Consider the following 23,884-nt stretch of genomic DNA (forward strand, 5'->3'; position numbering starts at 1 on the left):
ACACCCTGGCAGAGAGCAACCCCAATATCCCACCACAAATAAACCAATAACTCTTACTCAGTATTGCAGATATATGCAGATCCTCCATGTATAACTCTGCTGCTTCCAACAAGTGGTGAGGCAGTAACGTGTCTGATGGACTGAATGCAAGAACTTAAAGGACTGCAACTCAACACGAATGAAAGGTGAAGTCTGTTTTCTCAGACAAATACAAAAAACAAACATCAGTGTCCATAATTCTCACCATAAAATATACTCTTTTCCCCCCATCATTCATTTATGGGGACTGGTGGCTATTATGTTTCACCACATAATTTAGGTAAAATCCTGGATAGAAGTGGGACGCTGTGTATTCACCTGAATACTCACTCCTGAGGGATAATTCATGAGAGTAGGTGGTGACATAAAATTCATTTTGCCAGATTTTACTACAAAGCACATCATCTCCTCAGGCAAGGACCTTGGCTTTTTATATCTTTAAAATGCCTTACTTATCTGTGGAACTCTATATAAAGTCAAATATATGAAAGACTACTATGGTAAGATAACCTGCAGCCCTAGCTGTTATATTACCAGCCTCTGTCCATATGAAACTTCAACTCAAAGTAAAACAAAAGCCTTGAAAAGGCAAAAATTTGAGCAGCCTACTTCCACAAATTGCTCAATATTTGACCTTTTAAGCACCCAGTCTTGTCATACCTGAGAGAGGAATACAATATATCACAAAAACTATATGCAAGAAACAAGCTCAGATTTTGGGGGTGGATCTCTCAAAAATCTATTTTTTTTTTTTCTCCTGCCCTAAAGCTGATAAAAATTGGTCTTGGGTGTTCTTGACAAGAGATAAAAATGAACGGGAAAGTCATGTCAGGATCAGACTTTTATTTACGATCTTGTAAGTTCAGGACTGTGCACATGCATGACTTGCTTCTGGGCTCATCTCAAAATGAACAAATGAGAGATGAAAGATTACCGTGAGGACCTGCAGAAATGCACATGAAAAACAGGTTTATCTAAAGAAGCATGCATTTCTGGAGGAAAAAGGTGATAGCATGAATTTTACATTAGATCTTTACTTCATAGAGAGTGCTACATAAAATATTGTTGGCCAGATCACTGCTGGTTTAAAATGTCTTTTGTTATTCCTTTGAATGAAATTATCTTGTTGAGAAAATGCCGTTTCCTTGTGTTAGGTTACAGATTTCATTTCATCTTTGTTATGTGTGTTTCCAACCCTTGGCTGGTACTGCAGGTAATGCTCCTCATAGTCAGACTTCCACAAGCACTGGATAAACTACCTTGAAAATGTGTTAAAACCAGTGTTGTGATTAAAAATAAGATACAGTGCAAGGTAGGTGCTTTACCTTTTAACTTGTCCAGAGAAAAAAGCAACAAGTAATTTCACTGACCGAGAGGTTTATTGACAAATGAGCATTTAGTTTCCACCTGCTTGGAAGGGAGATAATCTTCCAATGCAGAACACAGAATCAGGATTTAACGCTGCAGTGAGTTCTTCCCCTCATGGATTCTCCTAATTTGCAGAAAAACTCCTGAAGATCCTTTCAGTGCACTGGAGTGAGTCAGTATCAGAGGCAATCTCTAAAAGCTTGAGGAGAACATCACTTGTTTGCCCTTCACTTCCTGTAGACCGTGGTCAGTCCTCCCTGTCATTATCCTCTAAAAATAGATATTATAGCAGCAAAGTGATAACAGGCATCAGCACACAGCAGAAAGGAATTTGGGGGGTTCTTTGCCTCAAATGCTATGTTGGACTCTTGTCTTTAATACATTAAACTGAAAATATTCAGATACACTTTTGAACTATTCCCACTGGATGACTAACATTTAGATCTAAGAATATTTTTCTCCTTCCCTTCTGAAGAGAACTGGGTTATTCTTCATCCTGATCTTACCATAAGAAGTGTTAAAATCCATTTCTTTTAAGCTAAATATATTGTTTTTATTAAAATTCTCTAACTAAAAAAGATTACAGTTTGAAGTCCTAATTCAGGAAAAGATTTCCTTTCCTAGAGAGTATATAAATTCTCATGCTTCTAAACTAGAGCTGAACTTTAAGCAGTTTTTAAGCACATTTCTGAACCAAGAGCTAAAAAAATTCACACATAATTAATCTTGGACTGAAAACAGAAGCTGATGTCTTATTAACAGAAAAGGGAATGAAGCAGGAAAAATTCCTAAAGCTTGGCATTCAAAATGGCTTTGAAAGCAGGGAAAAGGAATGAACAGGTTGTTTGTAGGGAAAGAAAAAAAATCACAAGGATTTCATCACGTGAGGAAAGAGAGGAAATGATCTCATCTACTTCTTCACTGGTTCTTCAGTGGCAAATTATGATCTAGCAAGAGCACCGGGAGAACATGCCCATGATGTCTGAGCAAAAACTCAGACAGATATCTGGAACAGATAAAACAGATAAACAAAAACAGATATCTGGAATGAAGCTTATTTGCATTTCATGTGGAGTCCAGGGACAAGTTGCAACATTCTGCTGAGGGATGTGATACCAAGTTAACATCTACTGGTAAAAGAATTCCCTAGGACCTTAATTCTCACCCCTCTGCAAATTCACTGCCCCATTCTTTACCATTAATACAAGAATAGTTTCTAATTTCCATTTTCTTATCGAAACCATAAATCAGATTTTGGTGTTTGTGAATTATACCACCAGAAGAGTGAGAACAGTTTAAAATACCATTTTAACATGGTTCTTATTGAAAGCAATAGTGAAATAATCTTTTCTCTTGAAATCTCAACTGGCTTAGATATGCTGTCACCCAGAGTGTCACATTCTTTGCTCACACCTTGACAATCTTCAAAGGAAAATCAAAAAGATACAGCCCTGCAAAGCTGTCCCCTCTCTGCATACAATAGGTACAATAGTCTCCCTGGTGCTGTCTTCCCACTGTCCCAGAAGAATCAGAATGGCCTGACATCCAGCAAGGATGTCTGAGCTCATTTCCCAAATTAGTTTCTATTTCTGATCTGCTGCCTTTTTCAGTGACACCGACCAAATTATGGTGAACTACAGACAGAGAGACCATGCACACTGCAGCTGGGCCATGGAAGCTCTGGCAAAGTCAGAAGCCTTGGAGAACTGATGGAAAGCAATCCAGAAGCATGGAGAACGATGGAGTACTGCAGCAAAGAACACACAAAAAGGATGTCTGCAATCACCAGTGCCTTGTGTCCCAACAGCGACAGCCCCAGGGTCTGTGCTCTGGGACCTGCTGGGAAGGAGAAGAAGGGAGCCTGATGTCCAGAAATCAATGTACAACAACTCCAATTCCTTGGCAAAAGGATTTTCTTCCATAACATTTTCATAGAGCTATACCAAACCAGCTGCTATGCCACGTGAAACAGTTTTCATCCTTGTATTAAGCGTAATTTAAATGATCCATTCAATTATTACTTTTGTATTCAAAGATGGCTTATTCTCATGCAGATTTATGTTTCGTTATGCATAGAGGATATTCTTAATTGTGCTGAAACAACTGCAAATTTAATTAAAGTTTGCCATTCCGAGCATAAAATAGATTAAAGAAAATGCTGACAAGCAGTAAAATAAATATTCGACTATTTAATTTAACTCAACATTTATTTTTAATCCAAACATCAAAATAACTTTGTTTCTAATTACAATTTTGTGACAACATGTCTTGAAGAAGTATTTGTCTCTATTTCCCTCCAATCTGCTCAGCTGAAACACACTAGCTTATTTATAAAACTGTTGATTAATAAATCTGTTCCAGCTGTATTACTGTATGTTATGAAGAACACAGATTGATGAATGTAAACAACCATTATGATTTTAAAAAACCAAAGTCTTGACAGTCTTCAAAAGCAGAAATCACATCAAATACACTGCAGGACAATTATACACCTAAATCTTAGCAGAAAAAGGAAAAATAAGGGGCAAACATAGCTAGTAAGGTCCAGAGATCTGTGGCAATTTATAGCAGATGGAGAGATCAACTAAATACTTTTAAAACGTTACTTGTGGTTCCTTGAACTGGGTATTATTAGACTCAACCATGTGCTGTAACTCTGACAATAAGCAAACCCTCACTTCCATAAAAAGTTACCTTCAAAAGAGATATGAAGAAAGAATCTTGCCTGGTTCTACTGAAACTAATTGGAAACTCTGCAATTAAGTTATGCTGCTTAGTATTGATTTTAATTTTATAGTCAATAAATTTAAGAATTTATAGTAAGCAGCTGGGGGGAAAAGAAAGGTAGACAGGCAGATTTCCTCTCATCCAGATGCTGTAAGTCTGGCTCTGACTGAGGAAAAAAAAAAATTCCTAAACCACAGGAATTATAAACACTAACTTAATCCTTGAGGTAATTCAGAAGCATTAGCTGAGAAGAAATATATGGGCTTTCCAAGGCATTGCATGCCTTTTCTCCAACAGATTTGGAGGAAACAAAAGTGCCTTACCACTTTAACAAATATCCCAAGAGTCAGAAAATTTGGAGGGGAAAAAAGAAAGACTTTTTAATAATATAATAAATTTCTATTTTTTTGCAACAATAATATTTTTGGCAACATCTGAATACATTGTCTTACACGATTTTTGGTGCTTCTTCCTTCCACCTTAAGCAACACATTCAGGAGCTAAGGTATTATTTACACCTGAGTGACAACATCCAGCTATTACGAGTTTTAGGACCTCCACCACCACTTGTAGAAGACAGGACAACCACAGAATATTTCTGGTTTGACAGTCATGAGCTCAGCTGGAGCAGTCCAGGCAACACAAGCCTCATCCAAAACCACCCAGGACTACCACCACAAAGTGCTTGCCAAGCCCTGTTCATTTCTCATTTTAAATACTTCTTATCAATGCAGTTGAGCAAAGAAAACCTCTAGGTAGAGAGTATAAATGCTGCAAACCTGTTTCCCATACCTAACTTCACTGTGAAAGGACAGAAAAGTTTCTGCAACAAAACCAAGACTGAAATACAGAAAGAGGGTTCTACTGTGAGCTGATAGAATCAGCATGCACTGAGAGCTCTCTGCATGCCAATGGACCAACTCAATCATGGGGTAGGGATTCACCCCTGGTGTTAACACATTTAGATGTGATAAAGTGTGGCTGATATTTTCACGTTTTCCTTATTTATCCATTTCAGCTATTTATGTCAGTACCAAGAAAATCTCCAACAAAGGGAAAAAAAACCATTCAAAATCAAAAATTCAATAGAACAAATGAGGAATTTAAGTCAGTATCAGGGATTATTAAACTCTTGAACAAAATAAGAAGCAATCAAGAAGGGAAATAGCAAGAAGTGAGTATTTTTCAGGCAGGAATAAAATTGGAACCCTTCACCAAAAAAAACAATGAACTCAACAAGAACAGCTCTTTTCTACTGATTTATGCATATTGTAAGGAAAGCTTGATCTGGAATCCAGCAGAACTGGTAGATGAAAACCCTATTTGGATGTAATACCAAGTTAACAAATCACTTTATATCAACACTGTTAGAACAAACAGAACAACCCAAACTTGTTCAAATAACCACTGAGTTCATCAACCCAGAACTATTCCTTCATGAAGAGCAGTTCATGTTTTAGTAGCACTTTTTCTAGAAGCACCAATATACACAGAGCAATTTCATAAAACTTTTTTTTGTTTCCTTTCAATGTTTCAAGATTTACTTTAGAAAACTCTACATGGCATTATCGATCAAAACTCTTTTTGACAATGTAATTGCCTCCAAAATCTCTAAGTACTATAAGAAACAACAAATGCACAAATCCACTGCATTATACAGGCATCCAGACTCTCTCACCTCAGACTCCTGATGCCAGCTATAAAAATCCCATGACATGAATCAGCCTAGACTTTTTTTTTTTGTATAGTCTATAAATGACCAATGCAGCTGTTTGAAACAGAAGGAATATCAAAAAATAGGATTTCAGATAAACAAGTAGTAACAGAGCAGTTAAAGGGTTAGAAAACCTCTATTGCCAAAACCAGCATGGTACTTCAAAAGAGCTATAGCCATTTCCCGTCCTGAGAGCCAGGCAACACCTCCACACACATCTACATACAAACTTCCCCATCATTGAATCAGAAGGTTTTGGGAAGAGAAATCAAGTACCCAAGTCATATTATACCATGTGGAATTGCAAATGAAACATACAAAACAATGAGGTTTTTGGAGTTTTCATTTAGAGGCTCTTTGATTAGGAAGGGTTGGCTTACCTGTTTAACATCATATGCAAGAAGAACAAATCTTAAGTCTGGTGAAACAGAGTATCTTGATGCTTTGAAGGTTACCTGCAATGAAATAACAGGAAAAATGAGTTTGCAATAGGAAATTATTAAGATCCTCTTGCCCAAACTTTCCTACAGCTCATTTAAGAACTTCCCATTCATAAGACAGATTTGGTTTAGAAAACCAATGTAACTTTCACTAAAGAAGGACTCAAATAATTCTTAGTCTGCTATCAGTACCATGGCAACAGAAGAATCTGGATTTAACACTAAATACCAATTAAGAGGCTGATGAGGTTTTTTATCATCACTACAAGCACTAAGGTAAAGGATAACAACTATAACCAACTCATTCCCAGAGAACGAAGGAAGACACTTTGGTTGGAAAGATTAAACGGGAGATTCATCCCTAGGTTAGCCTTAAAGATAATATGCAAGAAAAATAATAGGTGAGCACTATGTCTCTACAGCTTTTCTTTTAACACCACATATACAAACATTTTCTAAACACAATTTCAAGCAAAGCAAAAGTCTTCCTTAAAATAAAGAAAACTCTTAGCAGAGAGCAAAGTGAAACATAAGGTAGCATTATAAGACTAATAATGTTTTATATCCACTCAAGACTACATGACACCCGATTGAATTCAAGATTGTAATTTCATCAAGGGGTGACGTTGATGTCAGAAATAATTTAATGAATCTAATGCATGAGAAAGATAGGAATGTGCTCTACAGGGCACTGAAGGAAATTTAAATTAATCTCAAGACATCTATTTGCAGAATGAAATGAAAAGGAAGAAACAAAAAATGCACATAAGAATAGAAAAAAAGTAGGGCAGCAAAAAAAAATAACAGAGCCACAAAGCCATAAAATGAAAACAAATAAAAAAAATAGCTATGTAGAACAAGATCTATCCACTGTTTTATTTCTTAAGCATCTTGTTCTGCTTAGCCTAATCCCACTGCTAAACTAATGAGTTCAACAGGGCTTTAAAGGCACAGAAGCAGGAAGCCACAAACTATTACATTCAGAGTAGCTAAGGAGCTACTCAGAAAAAAACTTCCAATAAACTGAAAAGATGCTATATTTTGATATACAGATTAAACTCAGGTTCCTAGGTAATACAGTTAGAATCAAGGTATCCAAAAGAATTAAAGGGAAAAATACTTTTGAAGAGAAACTGTTTGATTCAGCAGCATAACAGAATCAAAAGTCAGAGGGTAAATCTGCAGTCTTGAGAAAGAAGGAAAAAAAAAAAGACAACACACATTAAACCATCCTTCTGTATCTACAAAACATCCAGAACAGATTTCTGCTGTGCCCAAACTTGCTTTTATGAGTTAATCATCTTTAAGCAGAGACTGTTAATGCTAATCTATGAGCAACATTCCCTTTTCCTGGCACTTCACTGAAAACATTTTCAGATGTGAAATTTGTCTTCTTTTTAGCAGCTTATTAATTATTGCCCCACTACCTCAGCGTTCAGCGCTATATAACCCAGGCAACTTTCCAAATTCATTCCCAGGGAGTGCAGCTCCTACCATTTCAAACATTTAGCAAGAATCTGCATTCCCTGATTATGCCACCACTAAGGCAATGAGACTCTTCCTGCAAACACCTGAGCAGCTCAGCTGCCAACTACGGGCAGTTCCAGGCAATATCAGCAAGAATTATTTGCATATTCAAGTAGAAAGTGCTGTAGATTTGGGATTTAAAGTCTTTTGAATCCCACTGACGTTGTTTATTCAGCTTGCACTCACGTGCAAAATTTTATTCGCCTCCAGACACATGGTGCGCATTCAATGCCAAAAACTGTGTGTGGGTAGTGGGTTTGGGCAAAACAGTTTTCTTTTTCTTAGTGTAATGGCATAATTCTTGGTAAAAGGAGTACAAAGCTGTTTCATACTTTTTAATGTTTCACCTCAGAAATAAAAACTGAAAATTAGACCAGCAGAAATCATCTGCTCGTTGCCAAAGCTGATAGCAACGCTGATTTCTTTAAATTATCACAAAAACATAATTAGCCCATTTATTTAAGTTGGATTTACCATCAAGCCTTTAATGAAATAGGTGTTTAAATCCAGTAGAATTGCAGAGAGATTTAAGTGACTTAAAGTGATTACAATTTCCTTAGAATTCTGCTTTTGGAGGGGTATTTTTTTGGAAAGACAAACACAATTTTGGCAATTAATTCAGAAACCACCTATTTATGTGTACAGAAGAAACCCTTATACATTAAGAACAGGAAATTAAAACAATCACGTGACTCATTCTTTCCTGATAACATGGCAAGTAAACTCATGATCCGTGAGTCACTGAAACAAAAGACAGAATTCTTTTCTTTCCCCCTACAACCATGGGTAAGGGCTTTCATCAGCCATGGCTGAGGAGAATAAATCAGCTGGTGAAGGGTTTAAAAGAAAGTTTTAGTCCCTGCTGTAGGAGATGAGATGTATGCCACACAAACTTCTGGGAGATCATCTGTTGGGCCAGTCTCTACAGGGATTAGATCTCTTTATTCATTAAAAAGCAGCTTGTGAGGACTCTGAGCCCTAAGGGTTTGTTCTGTTCTCAGGAGAACACATTTTTGAGTTGAAAAGGAAGTGTTGGGGAAATACCACATCGGAAATACACTGGGAATTAAAAACCCTCAGGTGACTTGTTATCAGAAATCTGGAGGATGGTTGTTCCACGGGTCTGCATAGCCACAATTTCTCAAGCTTCTTGCTTTGTCAGGAGCTATTTAGCCTTCATTAAGGAAGACAGACCTAAATGCTGCCCCATGTGATTATAACCCTATGGGTTTGCTGTGCTTGATCTCTAAGAAACGGAATTTTGGACAAATAAGTTCTGAAATTGGGAGAAATAGAGCTGCCTAATTAGGGATGCAGAAGCAGGGCTGGTTTCCCTCGGCATCGCTGCTCAGTATCAGCTAGTTAGGGACTGGGCTAGTCCAACACTGTGCACTCCATGCACACCCTAATCCCTTTCCAAATCCAACAGAGGCAAGGCAGAACACAAGGAAAAGGGGAAGGAAATTTCCTTATATCCCTCTACCAAGCCCCATTAAGAGCTGAAATCCCTATGAAAAACATCAGCTCTGTGCAACCAGAAACACCTGGACTGGAGAAATTGCTGTAATCCTTAAATTGGTTACAGTCCACACTATTGCATAATTGGGAGACAAAATAAATGGAGGGATTTTTAACTCTTGTGCACTGTCTTCCCTGCTTAATTCACACACCTGCCATCCGTTTTTCCTAAATTGCTGCATTTGACATAATTTCACTTTTTCAGACATAAATGATCCTTATACCTGATGTTTCATTCCGCACTCAACCAAATCCCCCACTGACTGTAAAATCAGGTCTAACCATTTGGAACATTGTATTTCTGGGTTTCTTTGAAATACCTCATGTGATAAGAGTTTTAATTCTCCTGACAGTGATGCATGATGTGATGACCTCAGTGGTCTTACTGCCACCATAGATTGCAACAGTGAAAGCCAAATCCAGGCAAAAAGACACAGAGAATTTGAACAGGCTTTTGTCCTTCAGCTTTCCAGTTTCCCTCTCTCATCCACCTTTCAAGAATTGCTAAAATACAGTTTTGCACGGAAAAGAAGAATTGGCTTTTTCCACCTTTCCATATGGGTGGTTAAAATGGAACCCAGGATTCCAGTGAACAATATATTCTCAAGTTTGAATTCCAATGTCAATATTTCTTTCTTTTTCTAACTTTGCATGACATTTGTGTTTCCCTCTTAACAGAAATACCGGTTACGTTGTGTTTAAGTAAAATTTTAGACTTGATTTAGGCTCTGTATCCTCAGCAAGGGCCCCCAGTATTAGCTTTTTCTATTTCTCCTGTTTTCTTAAACCCTAGTTCTGACCTACTGATGTACTGGCAACTCTCTTCATCTTTCACATACTATAAAATGCTGGGTTTACTGGTTTTGTGGATTTTAACTACTATGACATTTGAATCAGTGCCCTGATTCATAGTCTTTCAAAAACATGGTATAGAGCAAACAGATGAAGTTATCTGTTTTACAGTCTAGCCCAGAGGTGTAAAAATGGTTTTGTAACATGTTTACTTCACATGTGAAAACACTTTTTTTCCATAGTTTCAGTAGGATGGTTTTAAGTGAAATAATGTATCACAGTTAAAACTAATTTAAAAGAATATTCACGGTTGTGAAGTTTAATTATTTGTTGGATTCGGGGGGGTTTTCCTTTAGTTTTACCCCTCCTGCTGTTTCAGTTTCTTGTGCTTTGACTTTCCCCAGAAACTTTCACCTTTACACTCCTATTTTCCTTCTCCAGTTTTTGTTTAATGTTCCCTTAACACACATTTAAGCTTTAGTTTATTGGTTTGGTTTGGGGTTTTTTTTTTTCTTTTCATTATTCATCTAGAATGAAATATTTTAAGACCTTCAGGAATGCTGCTTTAGAGCTTGGTGGCAACACCACTAACCTAGGAAATTACACATCTCTCGATTGCACACCTACATCTGTATCAGAAATTTAACTTAATGGTGTAGCAGAATCTCAGTGGATGGGAATTCATCAGCACTCACGGGTATCTAGCTCAACTAAACAGACAGACATTGGCCAAATGGCATAAAAGAGTCAGGGGGGATGGAATTACAGGAGCTGCAAGAGGAGAAGGCATTTGGCATGTCACAGTTCCTTTGGGAGGCACTGGCAACCCAGGGAATAATGGGATTCTCTTTCACTGCCACTGCTGGGACTGAAAGGAGAAGATGGACCATGAGAAAGCGGCAGAGAGTGGAGGCCAGCATAAGAGCAAGGTTTGTAGCACTGAAAACAGGGAACCTCTGAAAGATGGGTTATATTTAGAAAAATGTGCTGTAATTGGAATGATGAAAAATTTGGGTTTCCAAGGTTACGTTTCTTAATGCGGTGCTTCTTGTGTCACCTGAGCATTTAATCTAGACCCAGAAATGCTGCAATGGCAGGTGCTGGAACTGTTAACCCTCAGGGTTCCTGTCCACTTTAAAAGACAAATGTGCCTTAAAACACGATCTCAGCTGACCTCCATGCTATGCACGGGTGGCTCTCAAACACAGGAACCAAATTCCCCAAACCCACCTGGAACTGTAGGACATACAAATAGACATGAACCAACCATGAGCCTTGCACCATGGCCCCCCTGATAGAACAGGAACCTCTAACCAGTCAGTCAGAAGCTTTTCCCTCACATTTCCCAGAACATTGACACAGTTAACCCTTAGCTATATCAAGGAACAATCTCACCAGGAATATTATTTAGAGAAATCCCACACAGAATTGCCATAACCTGACAGTTTCTCATTTTGTATGGTGAAACCTCCTTCACTTGGACAAAAACCACCAATCCACAGTGACTGCAGACCCTTCCATCTGTCAGGCTTTCCCACCTCGATGCACAGTGGTGCACTGCAAAAATAAACCCTTCCCCATAAAACCCCTCTGCTGAAAAGGCTGTACTGAGGAGGGTTATTGGACACTTAGAGGAGCATGGGAGAGTAGAGAGAATGTTACAATATTCATAACAACCTCTTTACAATATGTGTGGGTTATTAAAATGTCCAGCATTACAACAACTATTAATATTTATGTGGTTATATAATGCTATTTAATGCATTTACTATTATTCACCCTTTCATTAATCTCTTACGCAAGGGTCTTAAAATACAAGCATGTAAACTACTCTTGCAATTAAATCTACGTTAATCAACAAAGGAACTGTAATTGCATTATGATGCTGCACTGAGTTTCCTGTCAAAAGAGGGAGGGGGTGTGGTGGTGGGGAGCACAAAACAAAACAAAAAAATTATCAAAAGGAAGAGAACAAGTAGGGCTGTTTATGAACAACGCCCTGTAAAACACCACAAAAAGAGTCCCTGCCTAAATCTCTGCTTGGACTGAGGCTCTCATTCTCTGCTTTTGGCTGCAAGGCCTCCACAGGGCTTTCACAGCTGGGCTGCCACAGCCTGGCCGTGATCCCTGAGCCAGGACTGCTCCTGCTCACTCTTCTGACCCCAAGAGCAGGCAGCAAGGTCCTTCCTTCTCCATCTTTGTGTACAGCATGGTCCACAGCAACACATCAACACAACAGGCTCCAGGAGAGGCTCCTGACAAGCCTGGAAACAGGTCTGAAACTCAGCAATAACTGTTTGCTGTGCACCACGACGCAGTTTCTCTTTGAGCTTGACAAGAGTTGTGCAAAGGCACAGAAATCAAGGGGCACAGCAAGCCAGGAATTACTGAGCGTTAGAAGAGTCTAAAACGTACAGCTGAGACAAAGCTGCAGTAAATACAGAACACTACTCTAGAGCTCACAAACTGAAAACAATTCCACTTGTATGGCCTGGTATTGAAAACAAATAACCAGATTCAAAATATATCCCACCATCCACACTCAAAAGACTGGAGGAGTCCCAGTAGACTCATTTCTGACAGAGGATCCTGAGTGTTTGTTAGGGTGCGTGCACAGTATCTGAACACATGCACCACAAGAGCACTGAAACTGAGGGCTAACGAAAGTCTTATCACTTTCATAATTATTGCAGCGTTTTTAAGAGGGAGAAATGAAGGCCAAACTACCAGAGGTTTCTTTCAGAGAATTCAACACATTTGGAAAGTTCCACACCACAACACACAGTCCCTATAACACATTTTCTGTCCTCTCTGTGCTTGCTTTTTCCACTTTGTTGTGCATTTAAGAGTTTTAAAACTTGTTGTAGGGGTAAGGGTTGTAAAAAAAGACTTGAGAAGATGAGCTGGAATAAGGAACCAGATGGACAACTTTCCCTGAGCTAAAGAATCCATGTGGTCCTCCATGCTCTCCCCTCCAGCCTGTGGCTGGGCTGTGGGAGATCTGGCCTGCTCTTACTGACCTTATGGAACAGCTGATGGCAAAAGCATTAAATACAATGCTTGCTAAATACTGACATTTCTTAGCTAATTGTGGCATAATGGCACTGATTTTGGAAGTGTAAAGTGCAACAAAGTATTGCCAAATGCTGAAAAACTGGTCGGTTTGTCACTTAGGCTCAGGATGATAGGCAGCCCAGATAGATGATAGAGAACATATTGTAATCATGTATCGAGGCAGCATCTCAAACACCAGGAGGCCACACAGTGATTAATGTCTAGGGCTTTTTCTGGCTCTGCTTAACAGGAGACTTGCCCAGCCTCCAGCTGTGAACATTTATATGCTGCTGGCTAAAGATATTAACCATTTATTAGACAGCTGAAACAAGAGGCACTGCATGGATACAGTCAGAGGAAAATGTGTATTAGAAAACATCCTTAAATAATAACACCCAGAGATGTTAACAGATAATCTTGGTGCTTTGCAACCTGCCCTTTTCACTTAAGGTCCTGTATTTGTTACCCACAATATAGCTTTGCCGATAGTTTAATTATATAAAGGCCAGACTGTTTTACTAATTGGTTGCAGAAAAGGATTCTGTTCCAGGAGGACAAATGAAGCACGAGAATTGCTCCTACTTCTAAATAAAACCTGATTATACTGGACAAAAGTACTTTAATTCAGGAACTTGAGATAGATACTTCCCCTCTGTAAGAGAAGTGGGCATCCTAGAATGACAAAACACTAACTTTTCTTCTTTCCAAGTACGTGACTATTATTAATGGTACTTTTAAAGGTTGGGGGATTTTGGTATCTTTATCTATGTTAACACAGGTGTATAAAAAAAGCACAAGACCTGCAGCTTGCTTTTTTGATGATACACCTACTTAGTGAGCACAGCAGATCCTCATTAGGGATATCTGGCTTCTACACAATAAGCAACACAAAGAAGGATAGAAGATGTGTACTTTGCAGGAAAGTGGCAGTCTCTAGGATGCAAAAGAAGAGCCAGTGATCTGTGCCCAGCGGAAGATTGCTTCCACGGAAAGGAGCTGAGCAATGAGGGGAAAAAAAGAAAATCTCCTCTGAGCTGCTGATTCAAATACAATCCAATCAGGGGTGGCAAAGAGTCATTACTTTCCCCTTGCCTCTGCACAAGGAGTTTATCATGGCAGTTCAATTTTCCATGGACAATTATCAACATTACCAGGAAAGCCCTGCCATTTCTGTGGCGGCTTGAGCAAAGGCAAGCAGGAGAGCAAATGCAGACTGAAAATAGACTAATAACTCCCATCAAAAGGTGACTCTTCCATGACTAAAACCCTTTGATGGCGAAAAATGAAGGAACTTGCATTCTCACTGCCTATGTTGGATCTCTGCTGTATTTTTTATTAATCCAAGACATCTCTGCAGAGTCATTAAACCACCACCATTCTAATTATGCACCGATGATTAAGCAGATGTGACACTGAGCGAGGAAAATGTTTGATTAATGATCCAGGTGTCTAACTTTAGAAGATTACATTTAGCAGTGCAAATTGGGGGACAGTCAAGCTCAGAAGAACAGGACAGCTTTTGATTTCAGCCTGCCTCAGTATTGTTACCCTGTTAGGATTGTTGGCCACTGTGTCAACAGACAGCACAGAACATTTCCCACTGTTTTCTCCCAAACATACACCAACAAACTTGCTGGGTCTTCTGCTCTGTTATCAGCTTTTTATTATACTTCCTCCATTTGAATACCAATTGCTGGAATTGACTTTTTTTTAAGTATAACACTCTCAACATTTGGCTGTGTAGAGGAAAAAAGTACACTTAGGTTTTTTTATTTTTTCCACCCATAACGGCTAAACAGTTGCTTGAATATTATCTATTTTTCATCAGTTTCCCACATTTCTAATTAACAGCATATATCTAGTGCCTAGAGCTCACTGGTTTTGTGTGAATGGAGGATAAATCAGTTCCATAAAAAGCCCAGAGAAGAACAACTTTGCAAAATGAGGCGACACTCAGAGTGTGGAGCAGCCTGTCCTTCCTACCCCATCATCAGCTGGCAAGGCTAGTGTGGCATTACTGGCCTGAAAAGCCTGCCTTGGCATGCTGGCATCACACCCCACAGCACAGGCCAGACCCTTCCAGCCAAACGTGTGCTGGAAGACTCAAGTCATGTCATTAAGGTCACGTTTCACAGCCAGGGATGCCCAAGCAGCTGCTCGTGCTCAACTTGTGCACTGAAGGCACCTGACACAGACCTCGCTGGCCAGGCAAGTGCTCACACACACTCGAATAAATGGGTAACAGGAAAAGTGCTTCTTCATCCTTTAGGGTTTGTACTTTACAGTAATTCACCCTTCTGCCCACTTTGAATTGTGTCTGACAGCCTTTCTTTGGGCTAAGAGGATCCCTGAGGCACATCCCAGCATATGGAAGGGTGCAGCTCACAGAAAGGGAGTCACACACACCCACCCCATTGAAATATAATTCTCTTCTCCATTCTCCTCCGCCTTTACACTGACCTAGGAAATCAGCACCGAATTTGTTCTCCTGAAGTTCTACTCTCCTCTTTCTTGTTTGAGGAGTTAGAAGCAAAGGTCACCTGAGGCTTTACGCTTTGAAAAGAGGAATCTCTATCAGCAAAGGCCAGGAACAGACCAGGAATAAAATCAGCCTTTGCCACAGAGCACTGATGAAAATGAATCATCCTTTTGAGTCTGCAGGTGTAAAAGATTTTATTAAATTAAAAGTACAGGGATTAACAATAACAGCCAGTGGTCTGCGTGGAGGATTTATGAGGAAAGATTGACAAGCCACACAATTATGCTGCAAAACCCTGATAAACGAGAATTACAAGGTGAAATGTAAGTGGTATCCCTGAGAATAACAGTGCCAAGCAAAGCAAAAAAAAAAATGCAGACTAAAATATTAAAGCATTTCTTTGCAATTACTGGTAGTCAGAAACCATTCATGTATATACCCTTCACTGGTCAAGAGGAATAATCCCCAATCATGTAGGCCACCATTAAAGCACAGAGAAACAACTAAACCAGAGATTAACATGACTTTTTTTTTTTTTTGCATATTTACTTCCCTTAAGGAAAATATTCCTATGAATCTTGAGCAATTTCCCCCTTTTCTAATAGTGAAAAACTCTCAACATTTAAGTAGCATTCCCACCTTTTATGAAATATTTCTTTCCTAATAGATATCAGGTAGATTCCCCAGCACAACCCATCCTTCAGGTGATCTGAACAAAGCACAACCAACAGGAAATCCTCTAACATCTTGGTTATTTACACAGAGGTTCAATAAAACAATGAGCAACTTCATTCAGAAATCATTCACTGACAGAAGAACAGATTGTATTTTTCATTTATATATAGTCTCGGTTATGAACATCTCTCCTTTAACTTTTATATACAGTACTCTCTCCCTCCTGTTACAAGAAAAAAACGTTAACAGACTTCCACAGAGAAAAAAGCAAATAATATATATTACTTACAAAAGTTGTGTTTTCCAGTAATAATGTAGTTGTATTTGTTTCTACATTCAGTTCAACAACATGTCCATTCCTGGTTTTATACACCACCGCTGTATCTGCAATAACAAAGAAATAAGCAGTTAGCAAACACACTGAGAATTTAATACATCTGGAGAGAGAACCAGCATGTTCAATTAATTAGAGTATCCTTATTACAACACACAAACAAGACAGAAGTTTTGTTGATTTGCCTCATGAGCTTCACAATTGCCAGTTTATGCCCAGTTTATAGCATGTTTATATACCAGTTTATAGCATGCTCACCTCATTCAGTACATCTATGTTTCGGCCATATACCGAAGTAAAGTTTTGCAAAAAAACCAAAGGATTTTGTTGGACATCATATTCCCATGTCTCCTTAGACGTGAATCAAACAAAACTTCTGCACTGGTCTCTGTTTCTGGCAACTGGATGGATAAAGTTTTGACTATTTTAAGACATTCCATATTCTGCTGGGCCTCAGAATTCTGAATTTTCTTGTGAACTGAATGTTAGGAGAGTTAAAGCTAAGTAGGTCCACTTGCAAAACATTTTAAAATGAAATTATTTTGATGAACTGTTGCAACGTTGTCCTTTTTCCACTCACTTGATTTAACATTTCTTGTGAGAAAAGTAATCTTACACAGCTCAAGAAAAAAAAAAAAAAGAAATCTGAAATTAATTGGGATTTATATGAAAAATACCTTGGATTTGTTTGCATCAAAACTTGCAAAGTTACCAAGAAATACACAATTACTACATCAGCCTTGAGAAAAAAAAAAAAAAAAGGTCCAAATTTTCCATAATCTGTAACAAGATTGAATAGACTGAGTGCTCATTCTCTCAGATTATCTAAAACCCATGAAAGAGATTTATACTTAATTAAATGAAACGATTTTATTATAACAATGTAAAAAGCAAAAGAAAAGTTCTAAATTAAGCCTAAAGGAAACACAAAAGAATTTCCCTGATCCTCAGTAGTGCCAGAGAAATTCATTACAGATCCCTGAATTTTATGAAGTGGGAAGTAAACATGACTGGACAAAAAGGTTATGCTATCATAAAAAACAAAAAAATGCTTTGCTTATTCAGAAAAATATAGCTCTATTTTAATTGACTCCACAGGAACTCGAGATATAGAGCACTAGTGAATGTCCTCTGGTATGTTCTGCAAAATTAATGAAGCCTCATTTGAAGAGCTTACTAAGCTATTTTAGGACCGTGGCTGGGAAGTGGGGTGGGATTGATGGAGTTTAGGACAGTATTTTTAGAGCTGCTGTTTAGGAAGGCAAATCAGATTGTGAACTGTAGAATTATCAGCAGCTCCTTTTAAAGAGAAAATTTTTCAAACATTCATTTTGAATAAAAAGGAAGAGCACTTCATAGACAGTTGTTGGGTTTAAGGTCACCAATTAGAGAACATGGTAGTTTCTGCAGCTTCCTTTAGGCTGTTTTGCATGTATTCTTCTAGGAACCCCAGCACTGGAAATCTCCAATGACACTGGATCACGGTGCTGAGTATTACAGAAAAAATGAATTTTTCTGGCTGAAGAGCTGTCCCCAGTTACGGTTGAACCATATTGTGAGAAATGGCATAAATAACCCAGGACACTGAACAGCAGTGCTCCGAACCATGCATTTTGACCCCATAGGTGACACTGATGTGCTGCCCAAATCCAAACGAGTACAGAATGTCACTCCACATTTATCTACTCTCCTACATGTCATTTGCCAACAGGATTTATAGCTTTGTGTCTGATTAACTAATCCTACCAAAACCAATTCACTCAAAAAATAAAGAACTTTCCCTTAAAGCTCCTAAGAGGACCACGAATAAAACACACAGTCCTGAGGCTCTTCTTGCAAGTCCTTCACAAGGGGTGAAAAAACACTTGGAATGGCAACTACTCTGAGAGACATAAATGAGAGCCTTTGCTCTAAAGTTAGAAGAAAATTTACTCAATCAATCAGAACAGAAAAGTGAGTCAGACCTCTTGAAAAGCCAGGCTTTGCTGGACAGTAATTATACCTCTCTCTGAACTGGGATTCAGTAGTTAACTCCTCAAGTGCATAAACCAAATGAATGCTTGCAAAATGTATGGAGGTTCTCAGATAAAACTTCATATTAAAATCCCATGTAAACACAGACCATAAGAGTCTTCTAAAGTAATCATAGTAATTAAGATGGAAGTCCCATTCCAATCAATATTTTTGCAGGCTGGATAATGTAATAGTTGATGGTAACACCACATGACGATGATTTTTTTCATCGATAGCTCAAATATTAACTAAGAGCCATAAACATATATTAAAAAAAAATGTTACCTATAGTTAGAAATTCTGAAAAAAGAAAATAGCTAGTCCTTAGCCTCGTCCATTTGCACAGCTGATGGATTTATTACCTTGGTGCCTTCACCACAAGGAGATTCAGGGACCTCTGACACTTCACAAAGACTTTCAGAGAGGTAGAGTTCTTACTTCAAAGAAATTCTCATTTAATTTGAAACAAAGAGTAGTATCATGTGAAAAGCTCTCAGCTGGGCACAAATTGCAGCCCTGAAGAGCCGTATTATTGATCTGAGCACATTACTAGAATAAAAAGCATTCTGTCTTAAGCAAAGGAGAACATGAGGAAGCCTCTTCAAAGAAGATGTGTTACCAAGTCACCAGCCCTGGATCATGCACAGAAAAACAGTCTGAAAAACAACTGAATGAAAATTTCCTAAATTGTAGGAGCATCTGTGGACAGCAGGGAGAAGGAACTCTGCTGACCTGAGATATTCTAAAATACGTGGGTTTATTGCAAGGGTCGTGGGTAAAAAGGGCCTTGCCTTCAGCCACCAGCCTCGGCTGAAGGGAAGTCCCAGAGAGAGGGAGAAAGAACAAGGGGGTAAGAGTTAAGAGAGAAGGGGGCGAGGGAGCAAGGTGGCAGGGATCAGAGAGCAGGGGGAAGAGGTAAGAGCGAGAGTAGGGGGCAGAGAAGCGAAGAGGCAAGAGCGAAGAGAAGAGGTAAGAGAGCGAGGTCCTTGTTACAATGCATTATATCTTCTTTTGTGATGAATATTCTAATTTACAGTGACCAACCAATACAAGACACAAAATCCTATAGAATCTACATATAGCCTATAAGAACTACTACATTACCGTACTATGTTATATGTTAAACTCTAAAAACTATGCTTTAGACTTCTCTGTTTTGCTACATTGACCTTTGGATTCTTAGCCAGCAGGAAGGTATTGTTCACTCAAAAAGGGATTCTCCTTCAGCTGGCTAGGCTATTGGTTTCAGGTTATATAGTAACTAATACTCGGTATCCTACAACTCAAAGTAAGCTTCCATTTCTATTTCGATTATAGGTTTCATATTTTCAGAATCTTTTGCTAAGCAATCATATTTATAAGGTTTCCCTGATTCATCTTCCCCAACACTAAATATAATTGTTCTCCAATTTCTGAAAAGTCTGGAAACTCCACAGCATGAAGACAGAAAACCAAGGGTCTTTGCATAAGTTATCCTGACATCAGTAACAAATAAAATAAAGGCACGATAAATCCAGAATTCTTCCCACAAAAACAGTGGCTGTCAATATAATTAACACCTAATAGCACTTTACAGAACATAGATCTTGTTAAAAAAATTTGAGAGTGTTACACTGGATAGAGGTAACTCTGCTGAAACTGTGTATTGGGTTTTTGTCAAAGGTTTTGATTTGTTTTACGACATCCAAAAGTTAAATTGAACAGAATTGACAAGAAACACATTACGAGGATTAAAAACAGTATCACTAAAAAAAGAAAGAGGTAGACAGGGTTATTATACACAACTATTCTTGGGAAGAATTGATTCCAGCTTGATTTTTGACCTTATTTCTAGGGCTGACTGAGAACGAAGTTGCCTAGTGGACACACAGCTCTGAAGGACAACCTGATGCTCAACAGGCTCTCTACAACTTATTTGGCTTTCACAAAGAATGCAATATTAAATAAAATATTACATGAAAACAACCTCAAACAAAATTCTGGGATTGTCACACCAGAATAAATTCACCTTAGTCAACAACATCCTCTTACAGAATTGTAGTAGCTGTAGAGCCAACAGTAATTTATTTTATCATTGCGAGGCTAAATGTCCAAATTCTTATGCTATTGTATGTTTTTAAAAGTAAATACTTTCATCATCTGCCTTATCTCTAGGCATAGAACATGGAATATACATTCTGCTGAAATGATCAATCCGTACATTTTAAAAATCAAAGTTTGGATGTATATATGATAATATAAATATACCCCTCAGTGACAGCACTATTATATAGATACAGCACCATGATAATCTCAAGTATTTTTTTTAAATAAAAGCAGATTTTTTTATAAATAGCTTCACTAAAACTATTGTTTCTGGTTTAGGATTAAACTGCTGTTTTGTTTAAGATCTGGGTATGAGTTGGCAGGAAATGTAGCTCTACACTGTGCCTGGAGTTATATAAATTGTTCCAGAGAATGTCAAAGTACAGGCAAACTATCATAAAATGAAAAGAAATCAATGCAAAACTATTCCTACTTGACAAGCAGCTTGACCCCCATCAATTCTGCAATAATTTCTTTACCTCCATTTATTGAATTTACCCCTATTTATTGAATTGACAACAGGCTACCATGTCCTAAATGCTACAGAATTCTTTTGTAGCAGTCACAGTTACACATGGTATGTTCACATGAACAAAAAAAAAAAAACACATAAATCCAGACCCTTGTAAATTCTAATGAAAACCACTGTATAGTTTAGGGGGAAAATGGACCAATATCCACCCTTAAATATATCCCCATCACTGCAAATCAATCCCTGAACTGTTCTAGTGCAAGAATTTGGCCCAGGGTCTATTTGGCCTTTAATGATTTAACTTTCTGACAGCAGAACACTGAATGGTAGTGGTTTATTTGAAAAGTATAAACTCTAGTTTCATGTTTCACGTTTTCTAGTTTCCATGAAATTAAGCAACTCATCTTGTTATTTAAATTACACAGACTGAGTTGAAAGGACACACTACCACAAAATTGCAAGTCTCTTGAATTTCAGTCCAGTGTTCTATTCACTTTCACATCAATATTGATCCAACTCCTGTTAGTTGGAAGTTTTCCTCTTGCATTGGTGGCATTTTCATCTTTAGACCTGCATGTGACACAAACAGCTCCAGGCTGCTTATCACATTTATTCTTTTTCTCCCATGGAGTAACTCCAAGAGTCTCCCTGTGTGCCTTAAGATATTGACACAGGTGCTAACTGCATAATTCAGCAGCAAGTCAAGAGAAGGGAGCTGCGTCCTTCATGTGAATGAGCAAATGGCATGTGAAATGTTTTGTCATTTCTGCAGGTCTCTAAACCTGCGATATTTTAGAGACTTGTTCAGAGATTGCAGACCAATAGAGATATGAGACAGGATCAGTGAACTAAGTCCTGCAAGTCATCTGTGTTGTACTTGGAAAGATCCAGCAGCTTCAGGAACAAGTGGGGCTTCCTTGATAAAGCATAAAAGCAGGAATCCTGCCCTGGATGAACTTTAGGAATTTATGAAAATACAGATAAGCATCACAGGCTCACTAAAGCCAAAGGACTTAGAAGATTACTGCACCTGAGCCTCCACTACTCTGTGCATACTTCATCTTAGCCAGGCAAGACTTGCATTTCTACCTAGTCTGTTCCATTCTCAGAGGTTTTAGGAGACGATTTTTGACCTATGAATACACATTGAGTTATTCTTTAGCCTCAAATAGGCATCATGGCAACTCAAGCTTATTATAAAACTAAAACCTGCCTGGCCTGTAAATCTACATTGTCATCATGTTCACTGAGATTAATGTGAATGATCTCTGCAGCTGCTAGCACTGACAAGGAGCACCAGAATCAACAGCACTTCTTTGAGTGTTAAATAAACCTGATTCTCACTAAATTCACAGTACAGTTAATGTACATTTTGTTTGCCAAACAAAAGTAGTTTGGCAAAATATTTGCTAGATTTTTATTACTTGTTGATAAAAAGGCTTATTTCATAGTAATTCTTGAGCCAAGCTTGTGTGGATTAATCAATTTCAATGGATGCAGGCCAAGACTAACTTGCTAGAACCTGGCTCAAAAGTGGTTTAGAATTTACTAATACTGATATTGAATAGTTTGACGAAAAAACTGATTTATAAACAAGGTACAGACTGCTAATTGCTGGTTATTTGCAGAGAGCACTGTAAATCTTAGCCTGAGCTAATTGGCCAAAGGAGATCAGCACTCAGTTTTGTGCATAGAAACCATTGAGTATTAAGGCAATTTATCAAAAGTCTTGCGAGAGCAAGTTGTGTCTAAAAAGTGAAGGAAAGAGAAGGAAATAAGTCAGGCAATGCTGAAAATCTGTTCCATAGTATCTAGAATAAGGAGGCCTCAGGGTAGTCTTCTGAAATTGCTGACAGTGTTAACCTGAAGATTGTTAATGCTTGTTTTCCCACTGAAAATATTTACTGAATTTTGGTTTGTTTAGCTGAAATTCTGCTTTGCAGCACAAACAGCAGCATTAGCAAGTCAGACTCCTACTTTTCCTCATATTTTATGTTTTTTCAAATGCAGATATGCAAGAAGGTTGATATCTTGCAGTCAACACATATGTCCATCAGCCTTTGCTGTACACAGTATTATTAGAACTGCAGATGGCATTTCATCAAATTAATTATAGAAAATGTCATGCTAATTAAAATAGAGAATGCTTTCTGATTTAATAAACAGGGGGTGCTAGACAATACTTTGTCTAATGAAGTGTTTACTAATTAAATAAAATAGTCATTTACAAAGATATTAGAGATACAGACCAAATTTCAATATGTTAGGAAAATCACTTGCCAGCTGAGCAAGATTTCCACTGCTCTTCTAAAAGTTTAGGCTGTTGTTAATAATGCTCTCAAGACAAAAATTATTCTGCACTAGCTTTATAATGCAATGTACTCTTGAAATGTACTCCTCCGGACAATCCTTTAGCATATGGAACACTTCCTATTCCAAATGGCTTGCAAAGTTGTACACACAGGTAATTCCTGTTCTTTCTGATCCCTGCCTCCTTTTCTCATCTATGCCCAATGCAAACAAAGCGAAAACCAGAGATCTTGCAGTGCAGTAGCTACAGGAATGGAGGTGGCAGAGTGAGAGTACAAACGAATTAGCTCTGCACTCCCTACCTTCTTGTACTTCAGAATGAAGTGGCGAGGCATGG

At 38.2% G+C, this 23,884-nt stretch overlaps 1 protein-coding gene across 2 annotated transcripts in view; it reads right to left on the minus strand.

Annotated features, from left to right (window-relative positions):
• Positions 1-23,884, minus strand: part of DPP10 (dipeptidyl peptidase like 10) — a 434,600-nt gene that overhangs the window by 108,361 nt on the left and 302,355 nt on the right. For both annotated transcript variants that reach the window (XM_066190335.1, XM_066190334.1), the window contains exons 4-5: positions 16,623-16,717; positions 6,229-6,303 (exon numbers count right to left, since the gene is read on the minus strand). In XM_066190335.1, the coding sequence (XP_066046432.1) occupies positions 6,229-6,303; positions 16,623-16,717 (170 nt within the window). The remainder of the gene's footprint in view (positions 1-6,228; positions 6,304-16,622; positions 16,718-23,884) is intronic.

The sequence above is a fragment of the Chamaea fasciata genome, unplaced genomic scaffold, assembly GCF_029207755.1.
Source record: "Chamaea fasciata isolate MVZ Bird 193981 ecotype frontalis unplaced genomic scaffold, bChaFas1.0.hap1 SCAF_8, whole genome shotgun sequence".
NCBI classification, from domain to species: domain Eukaryota; kingdom Metazoa; phylum Chordata; class Aves; order Passeriformes; family Sylviidae; genus Chamaea; species Chamaea fasciata.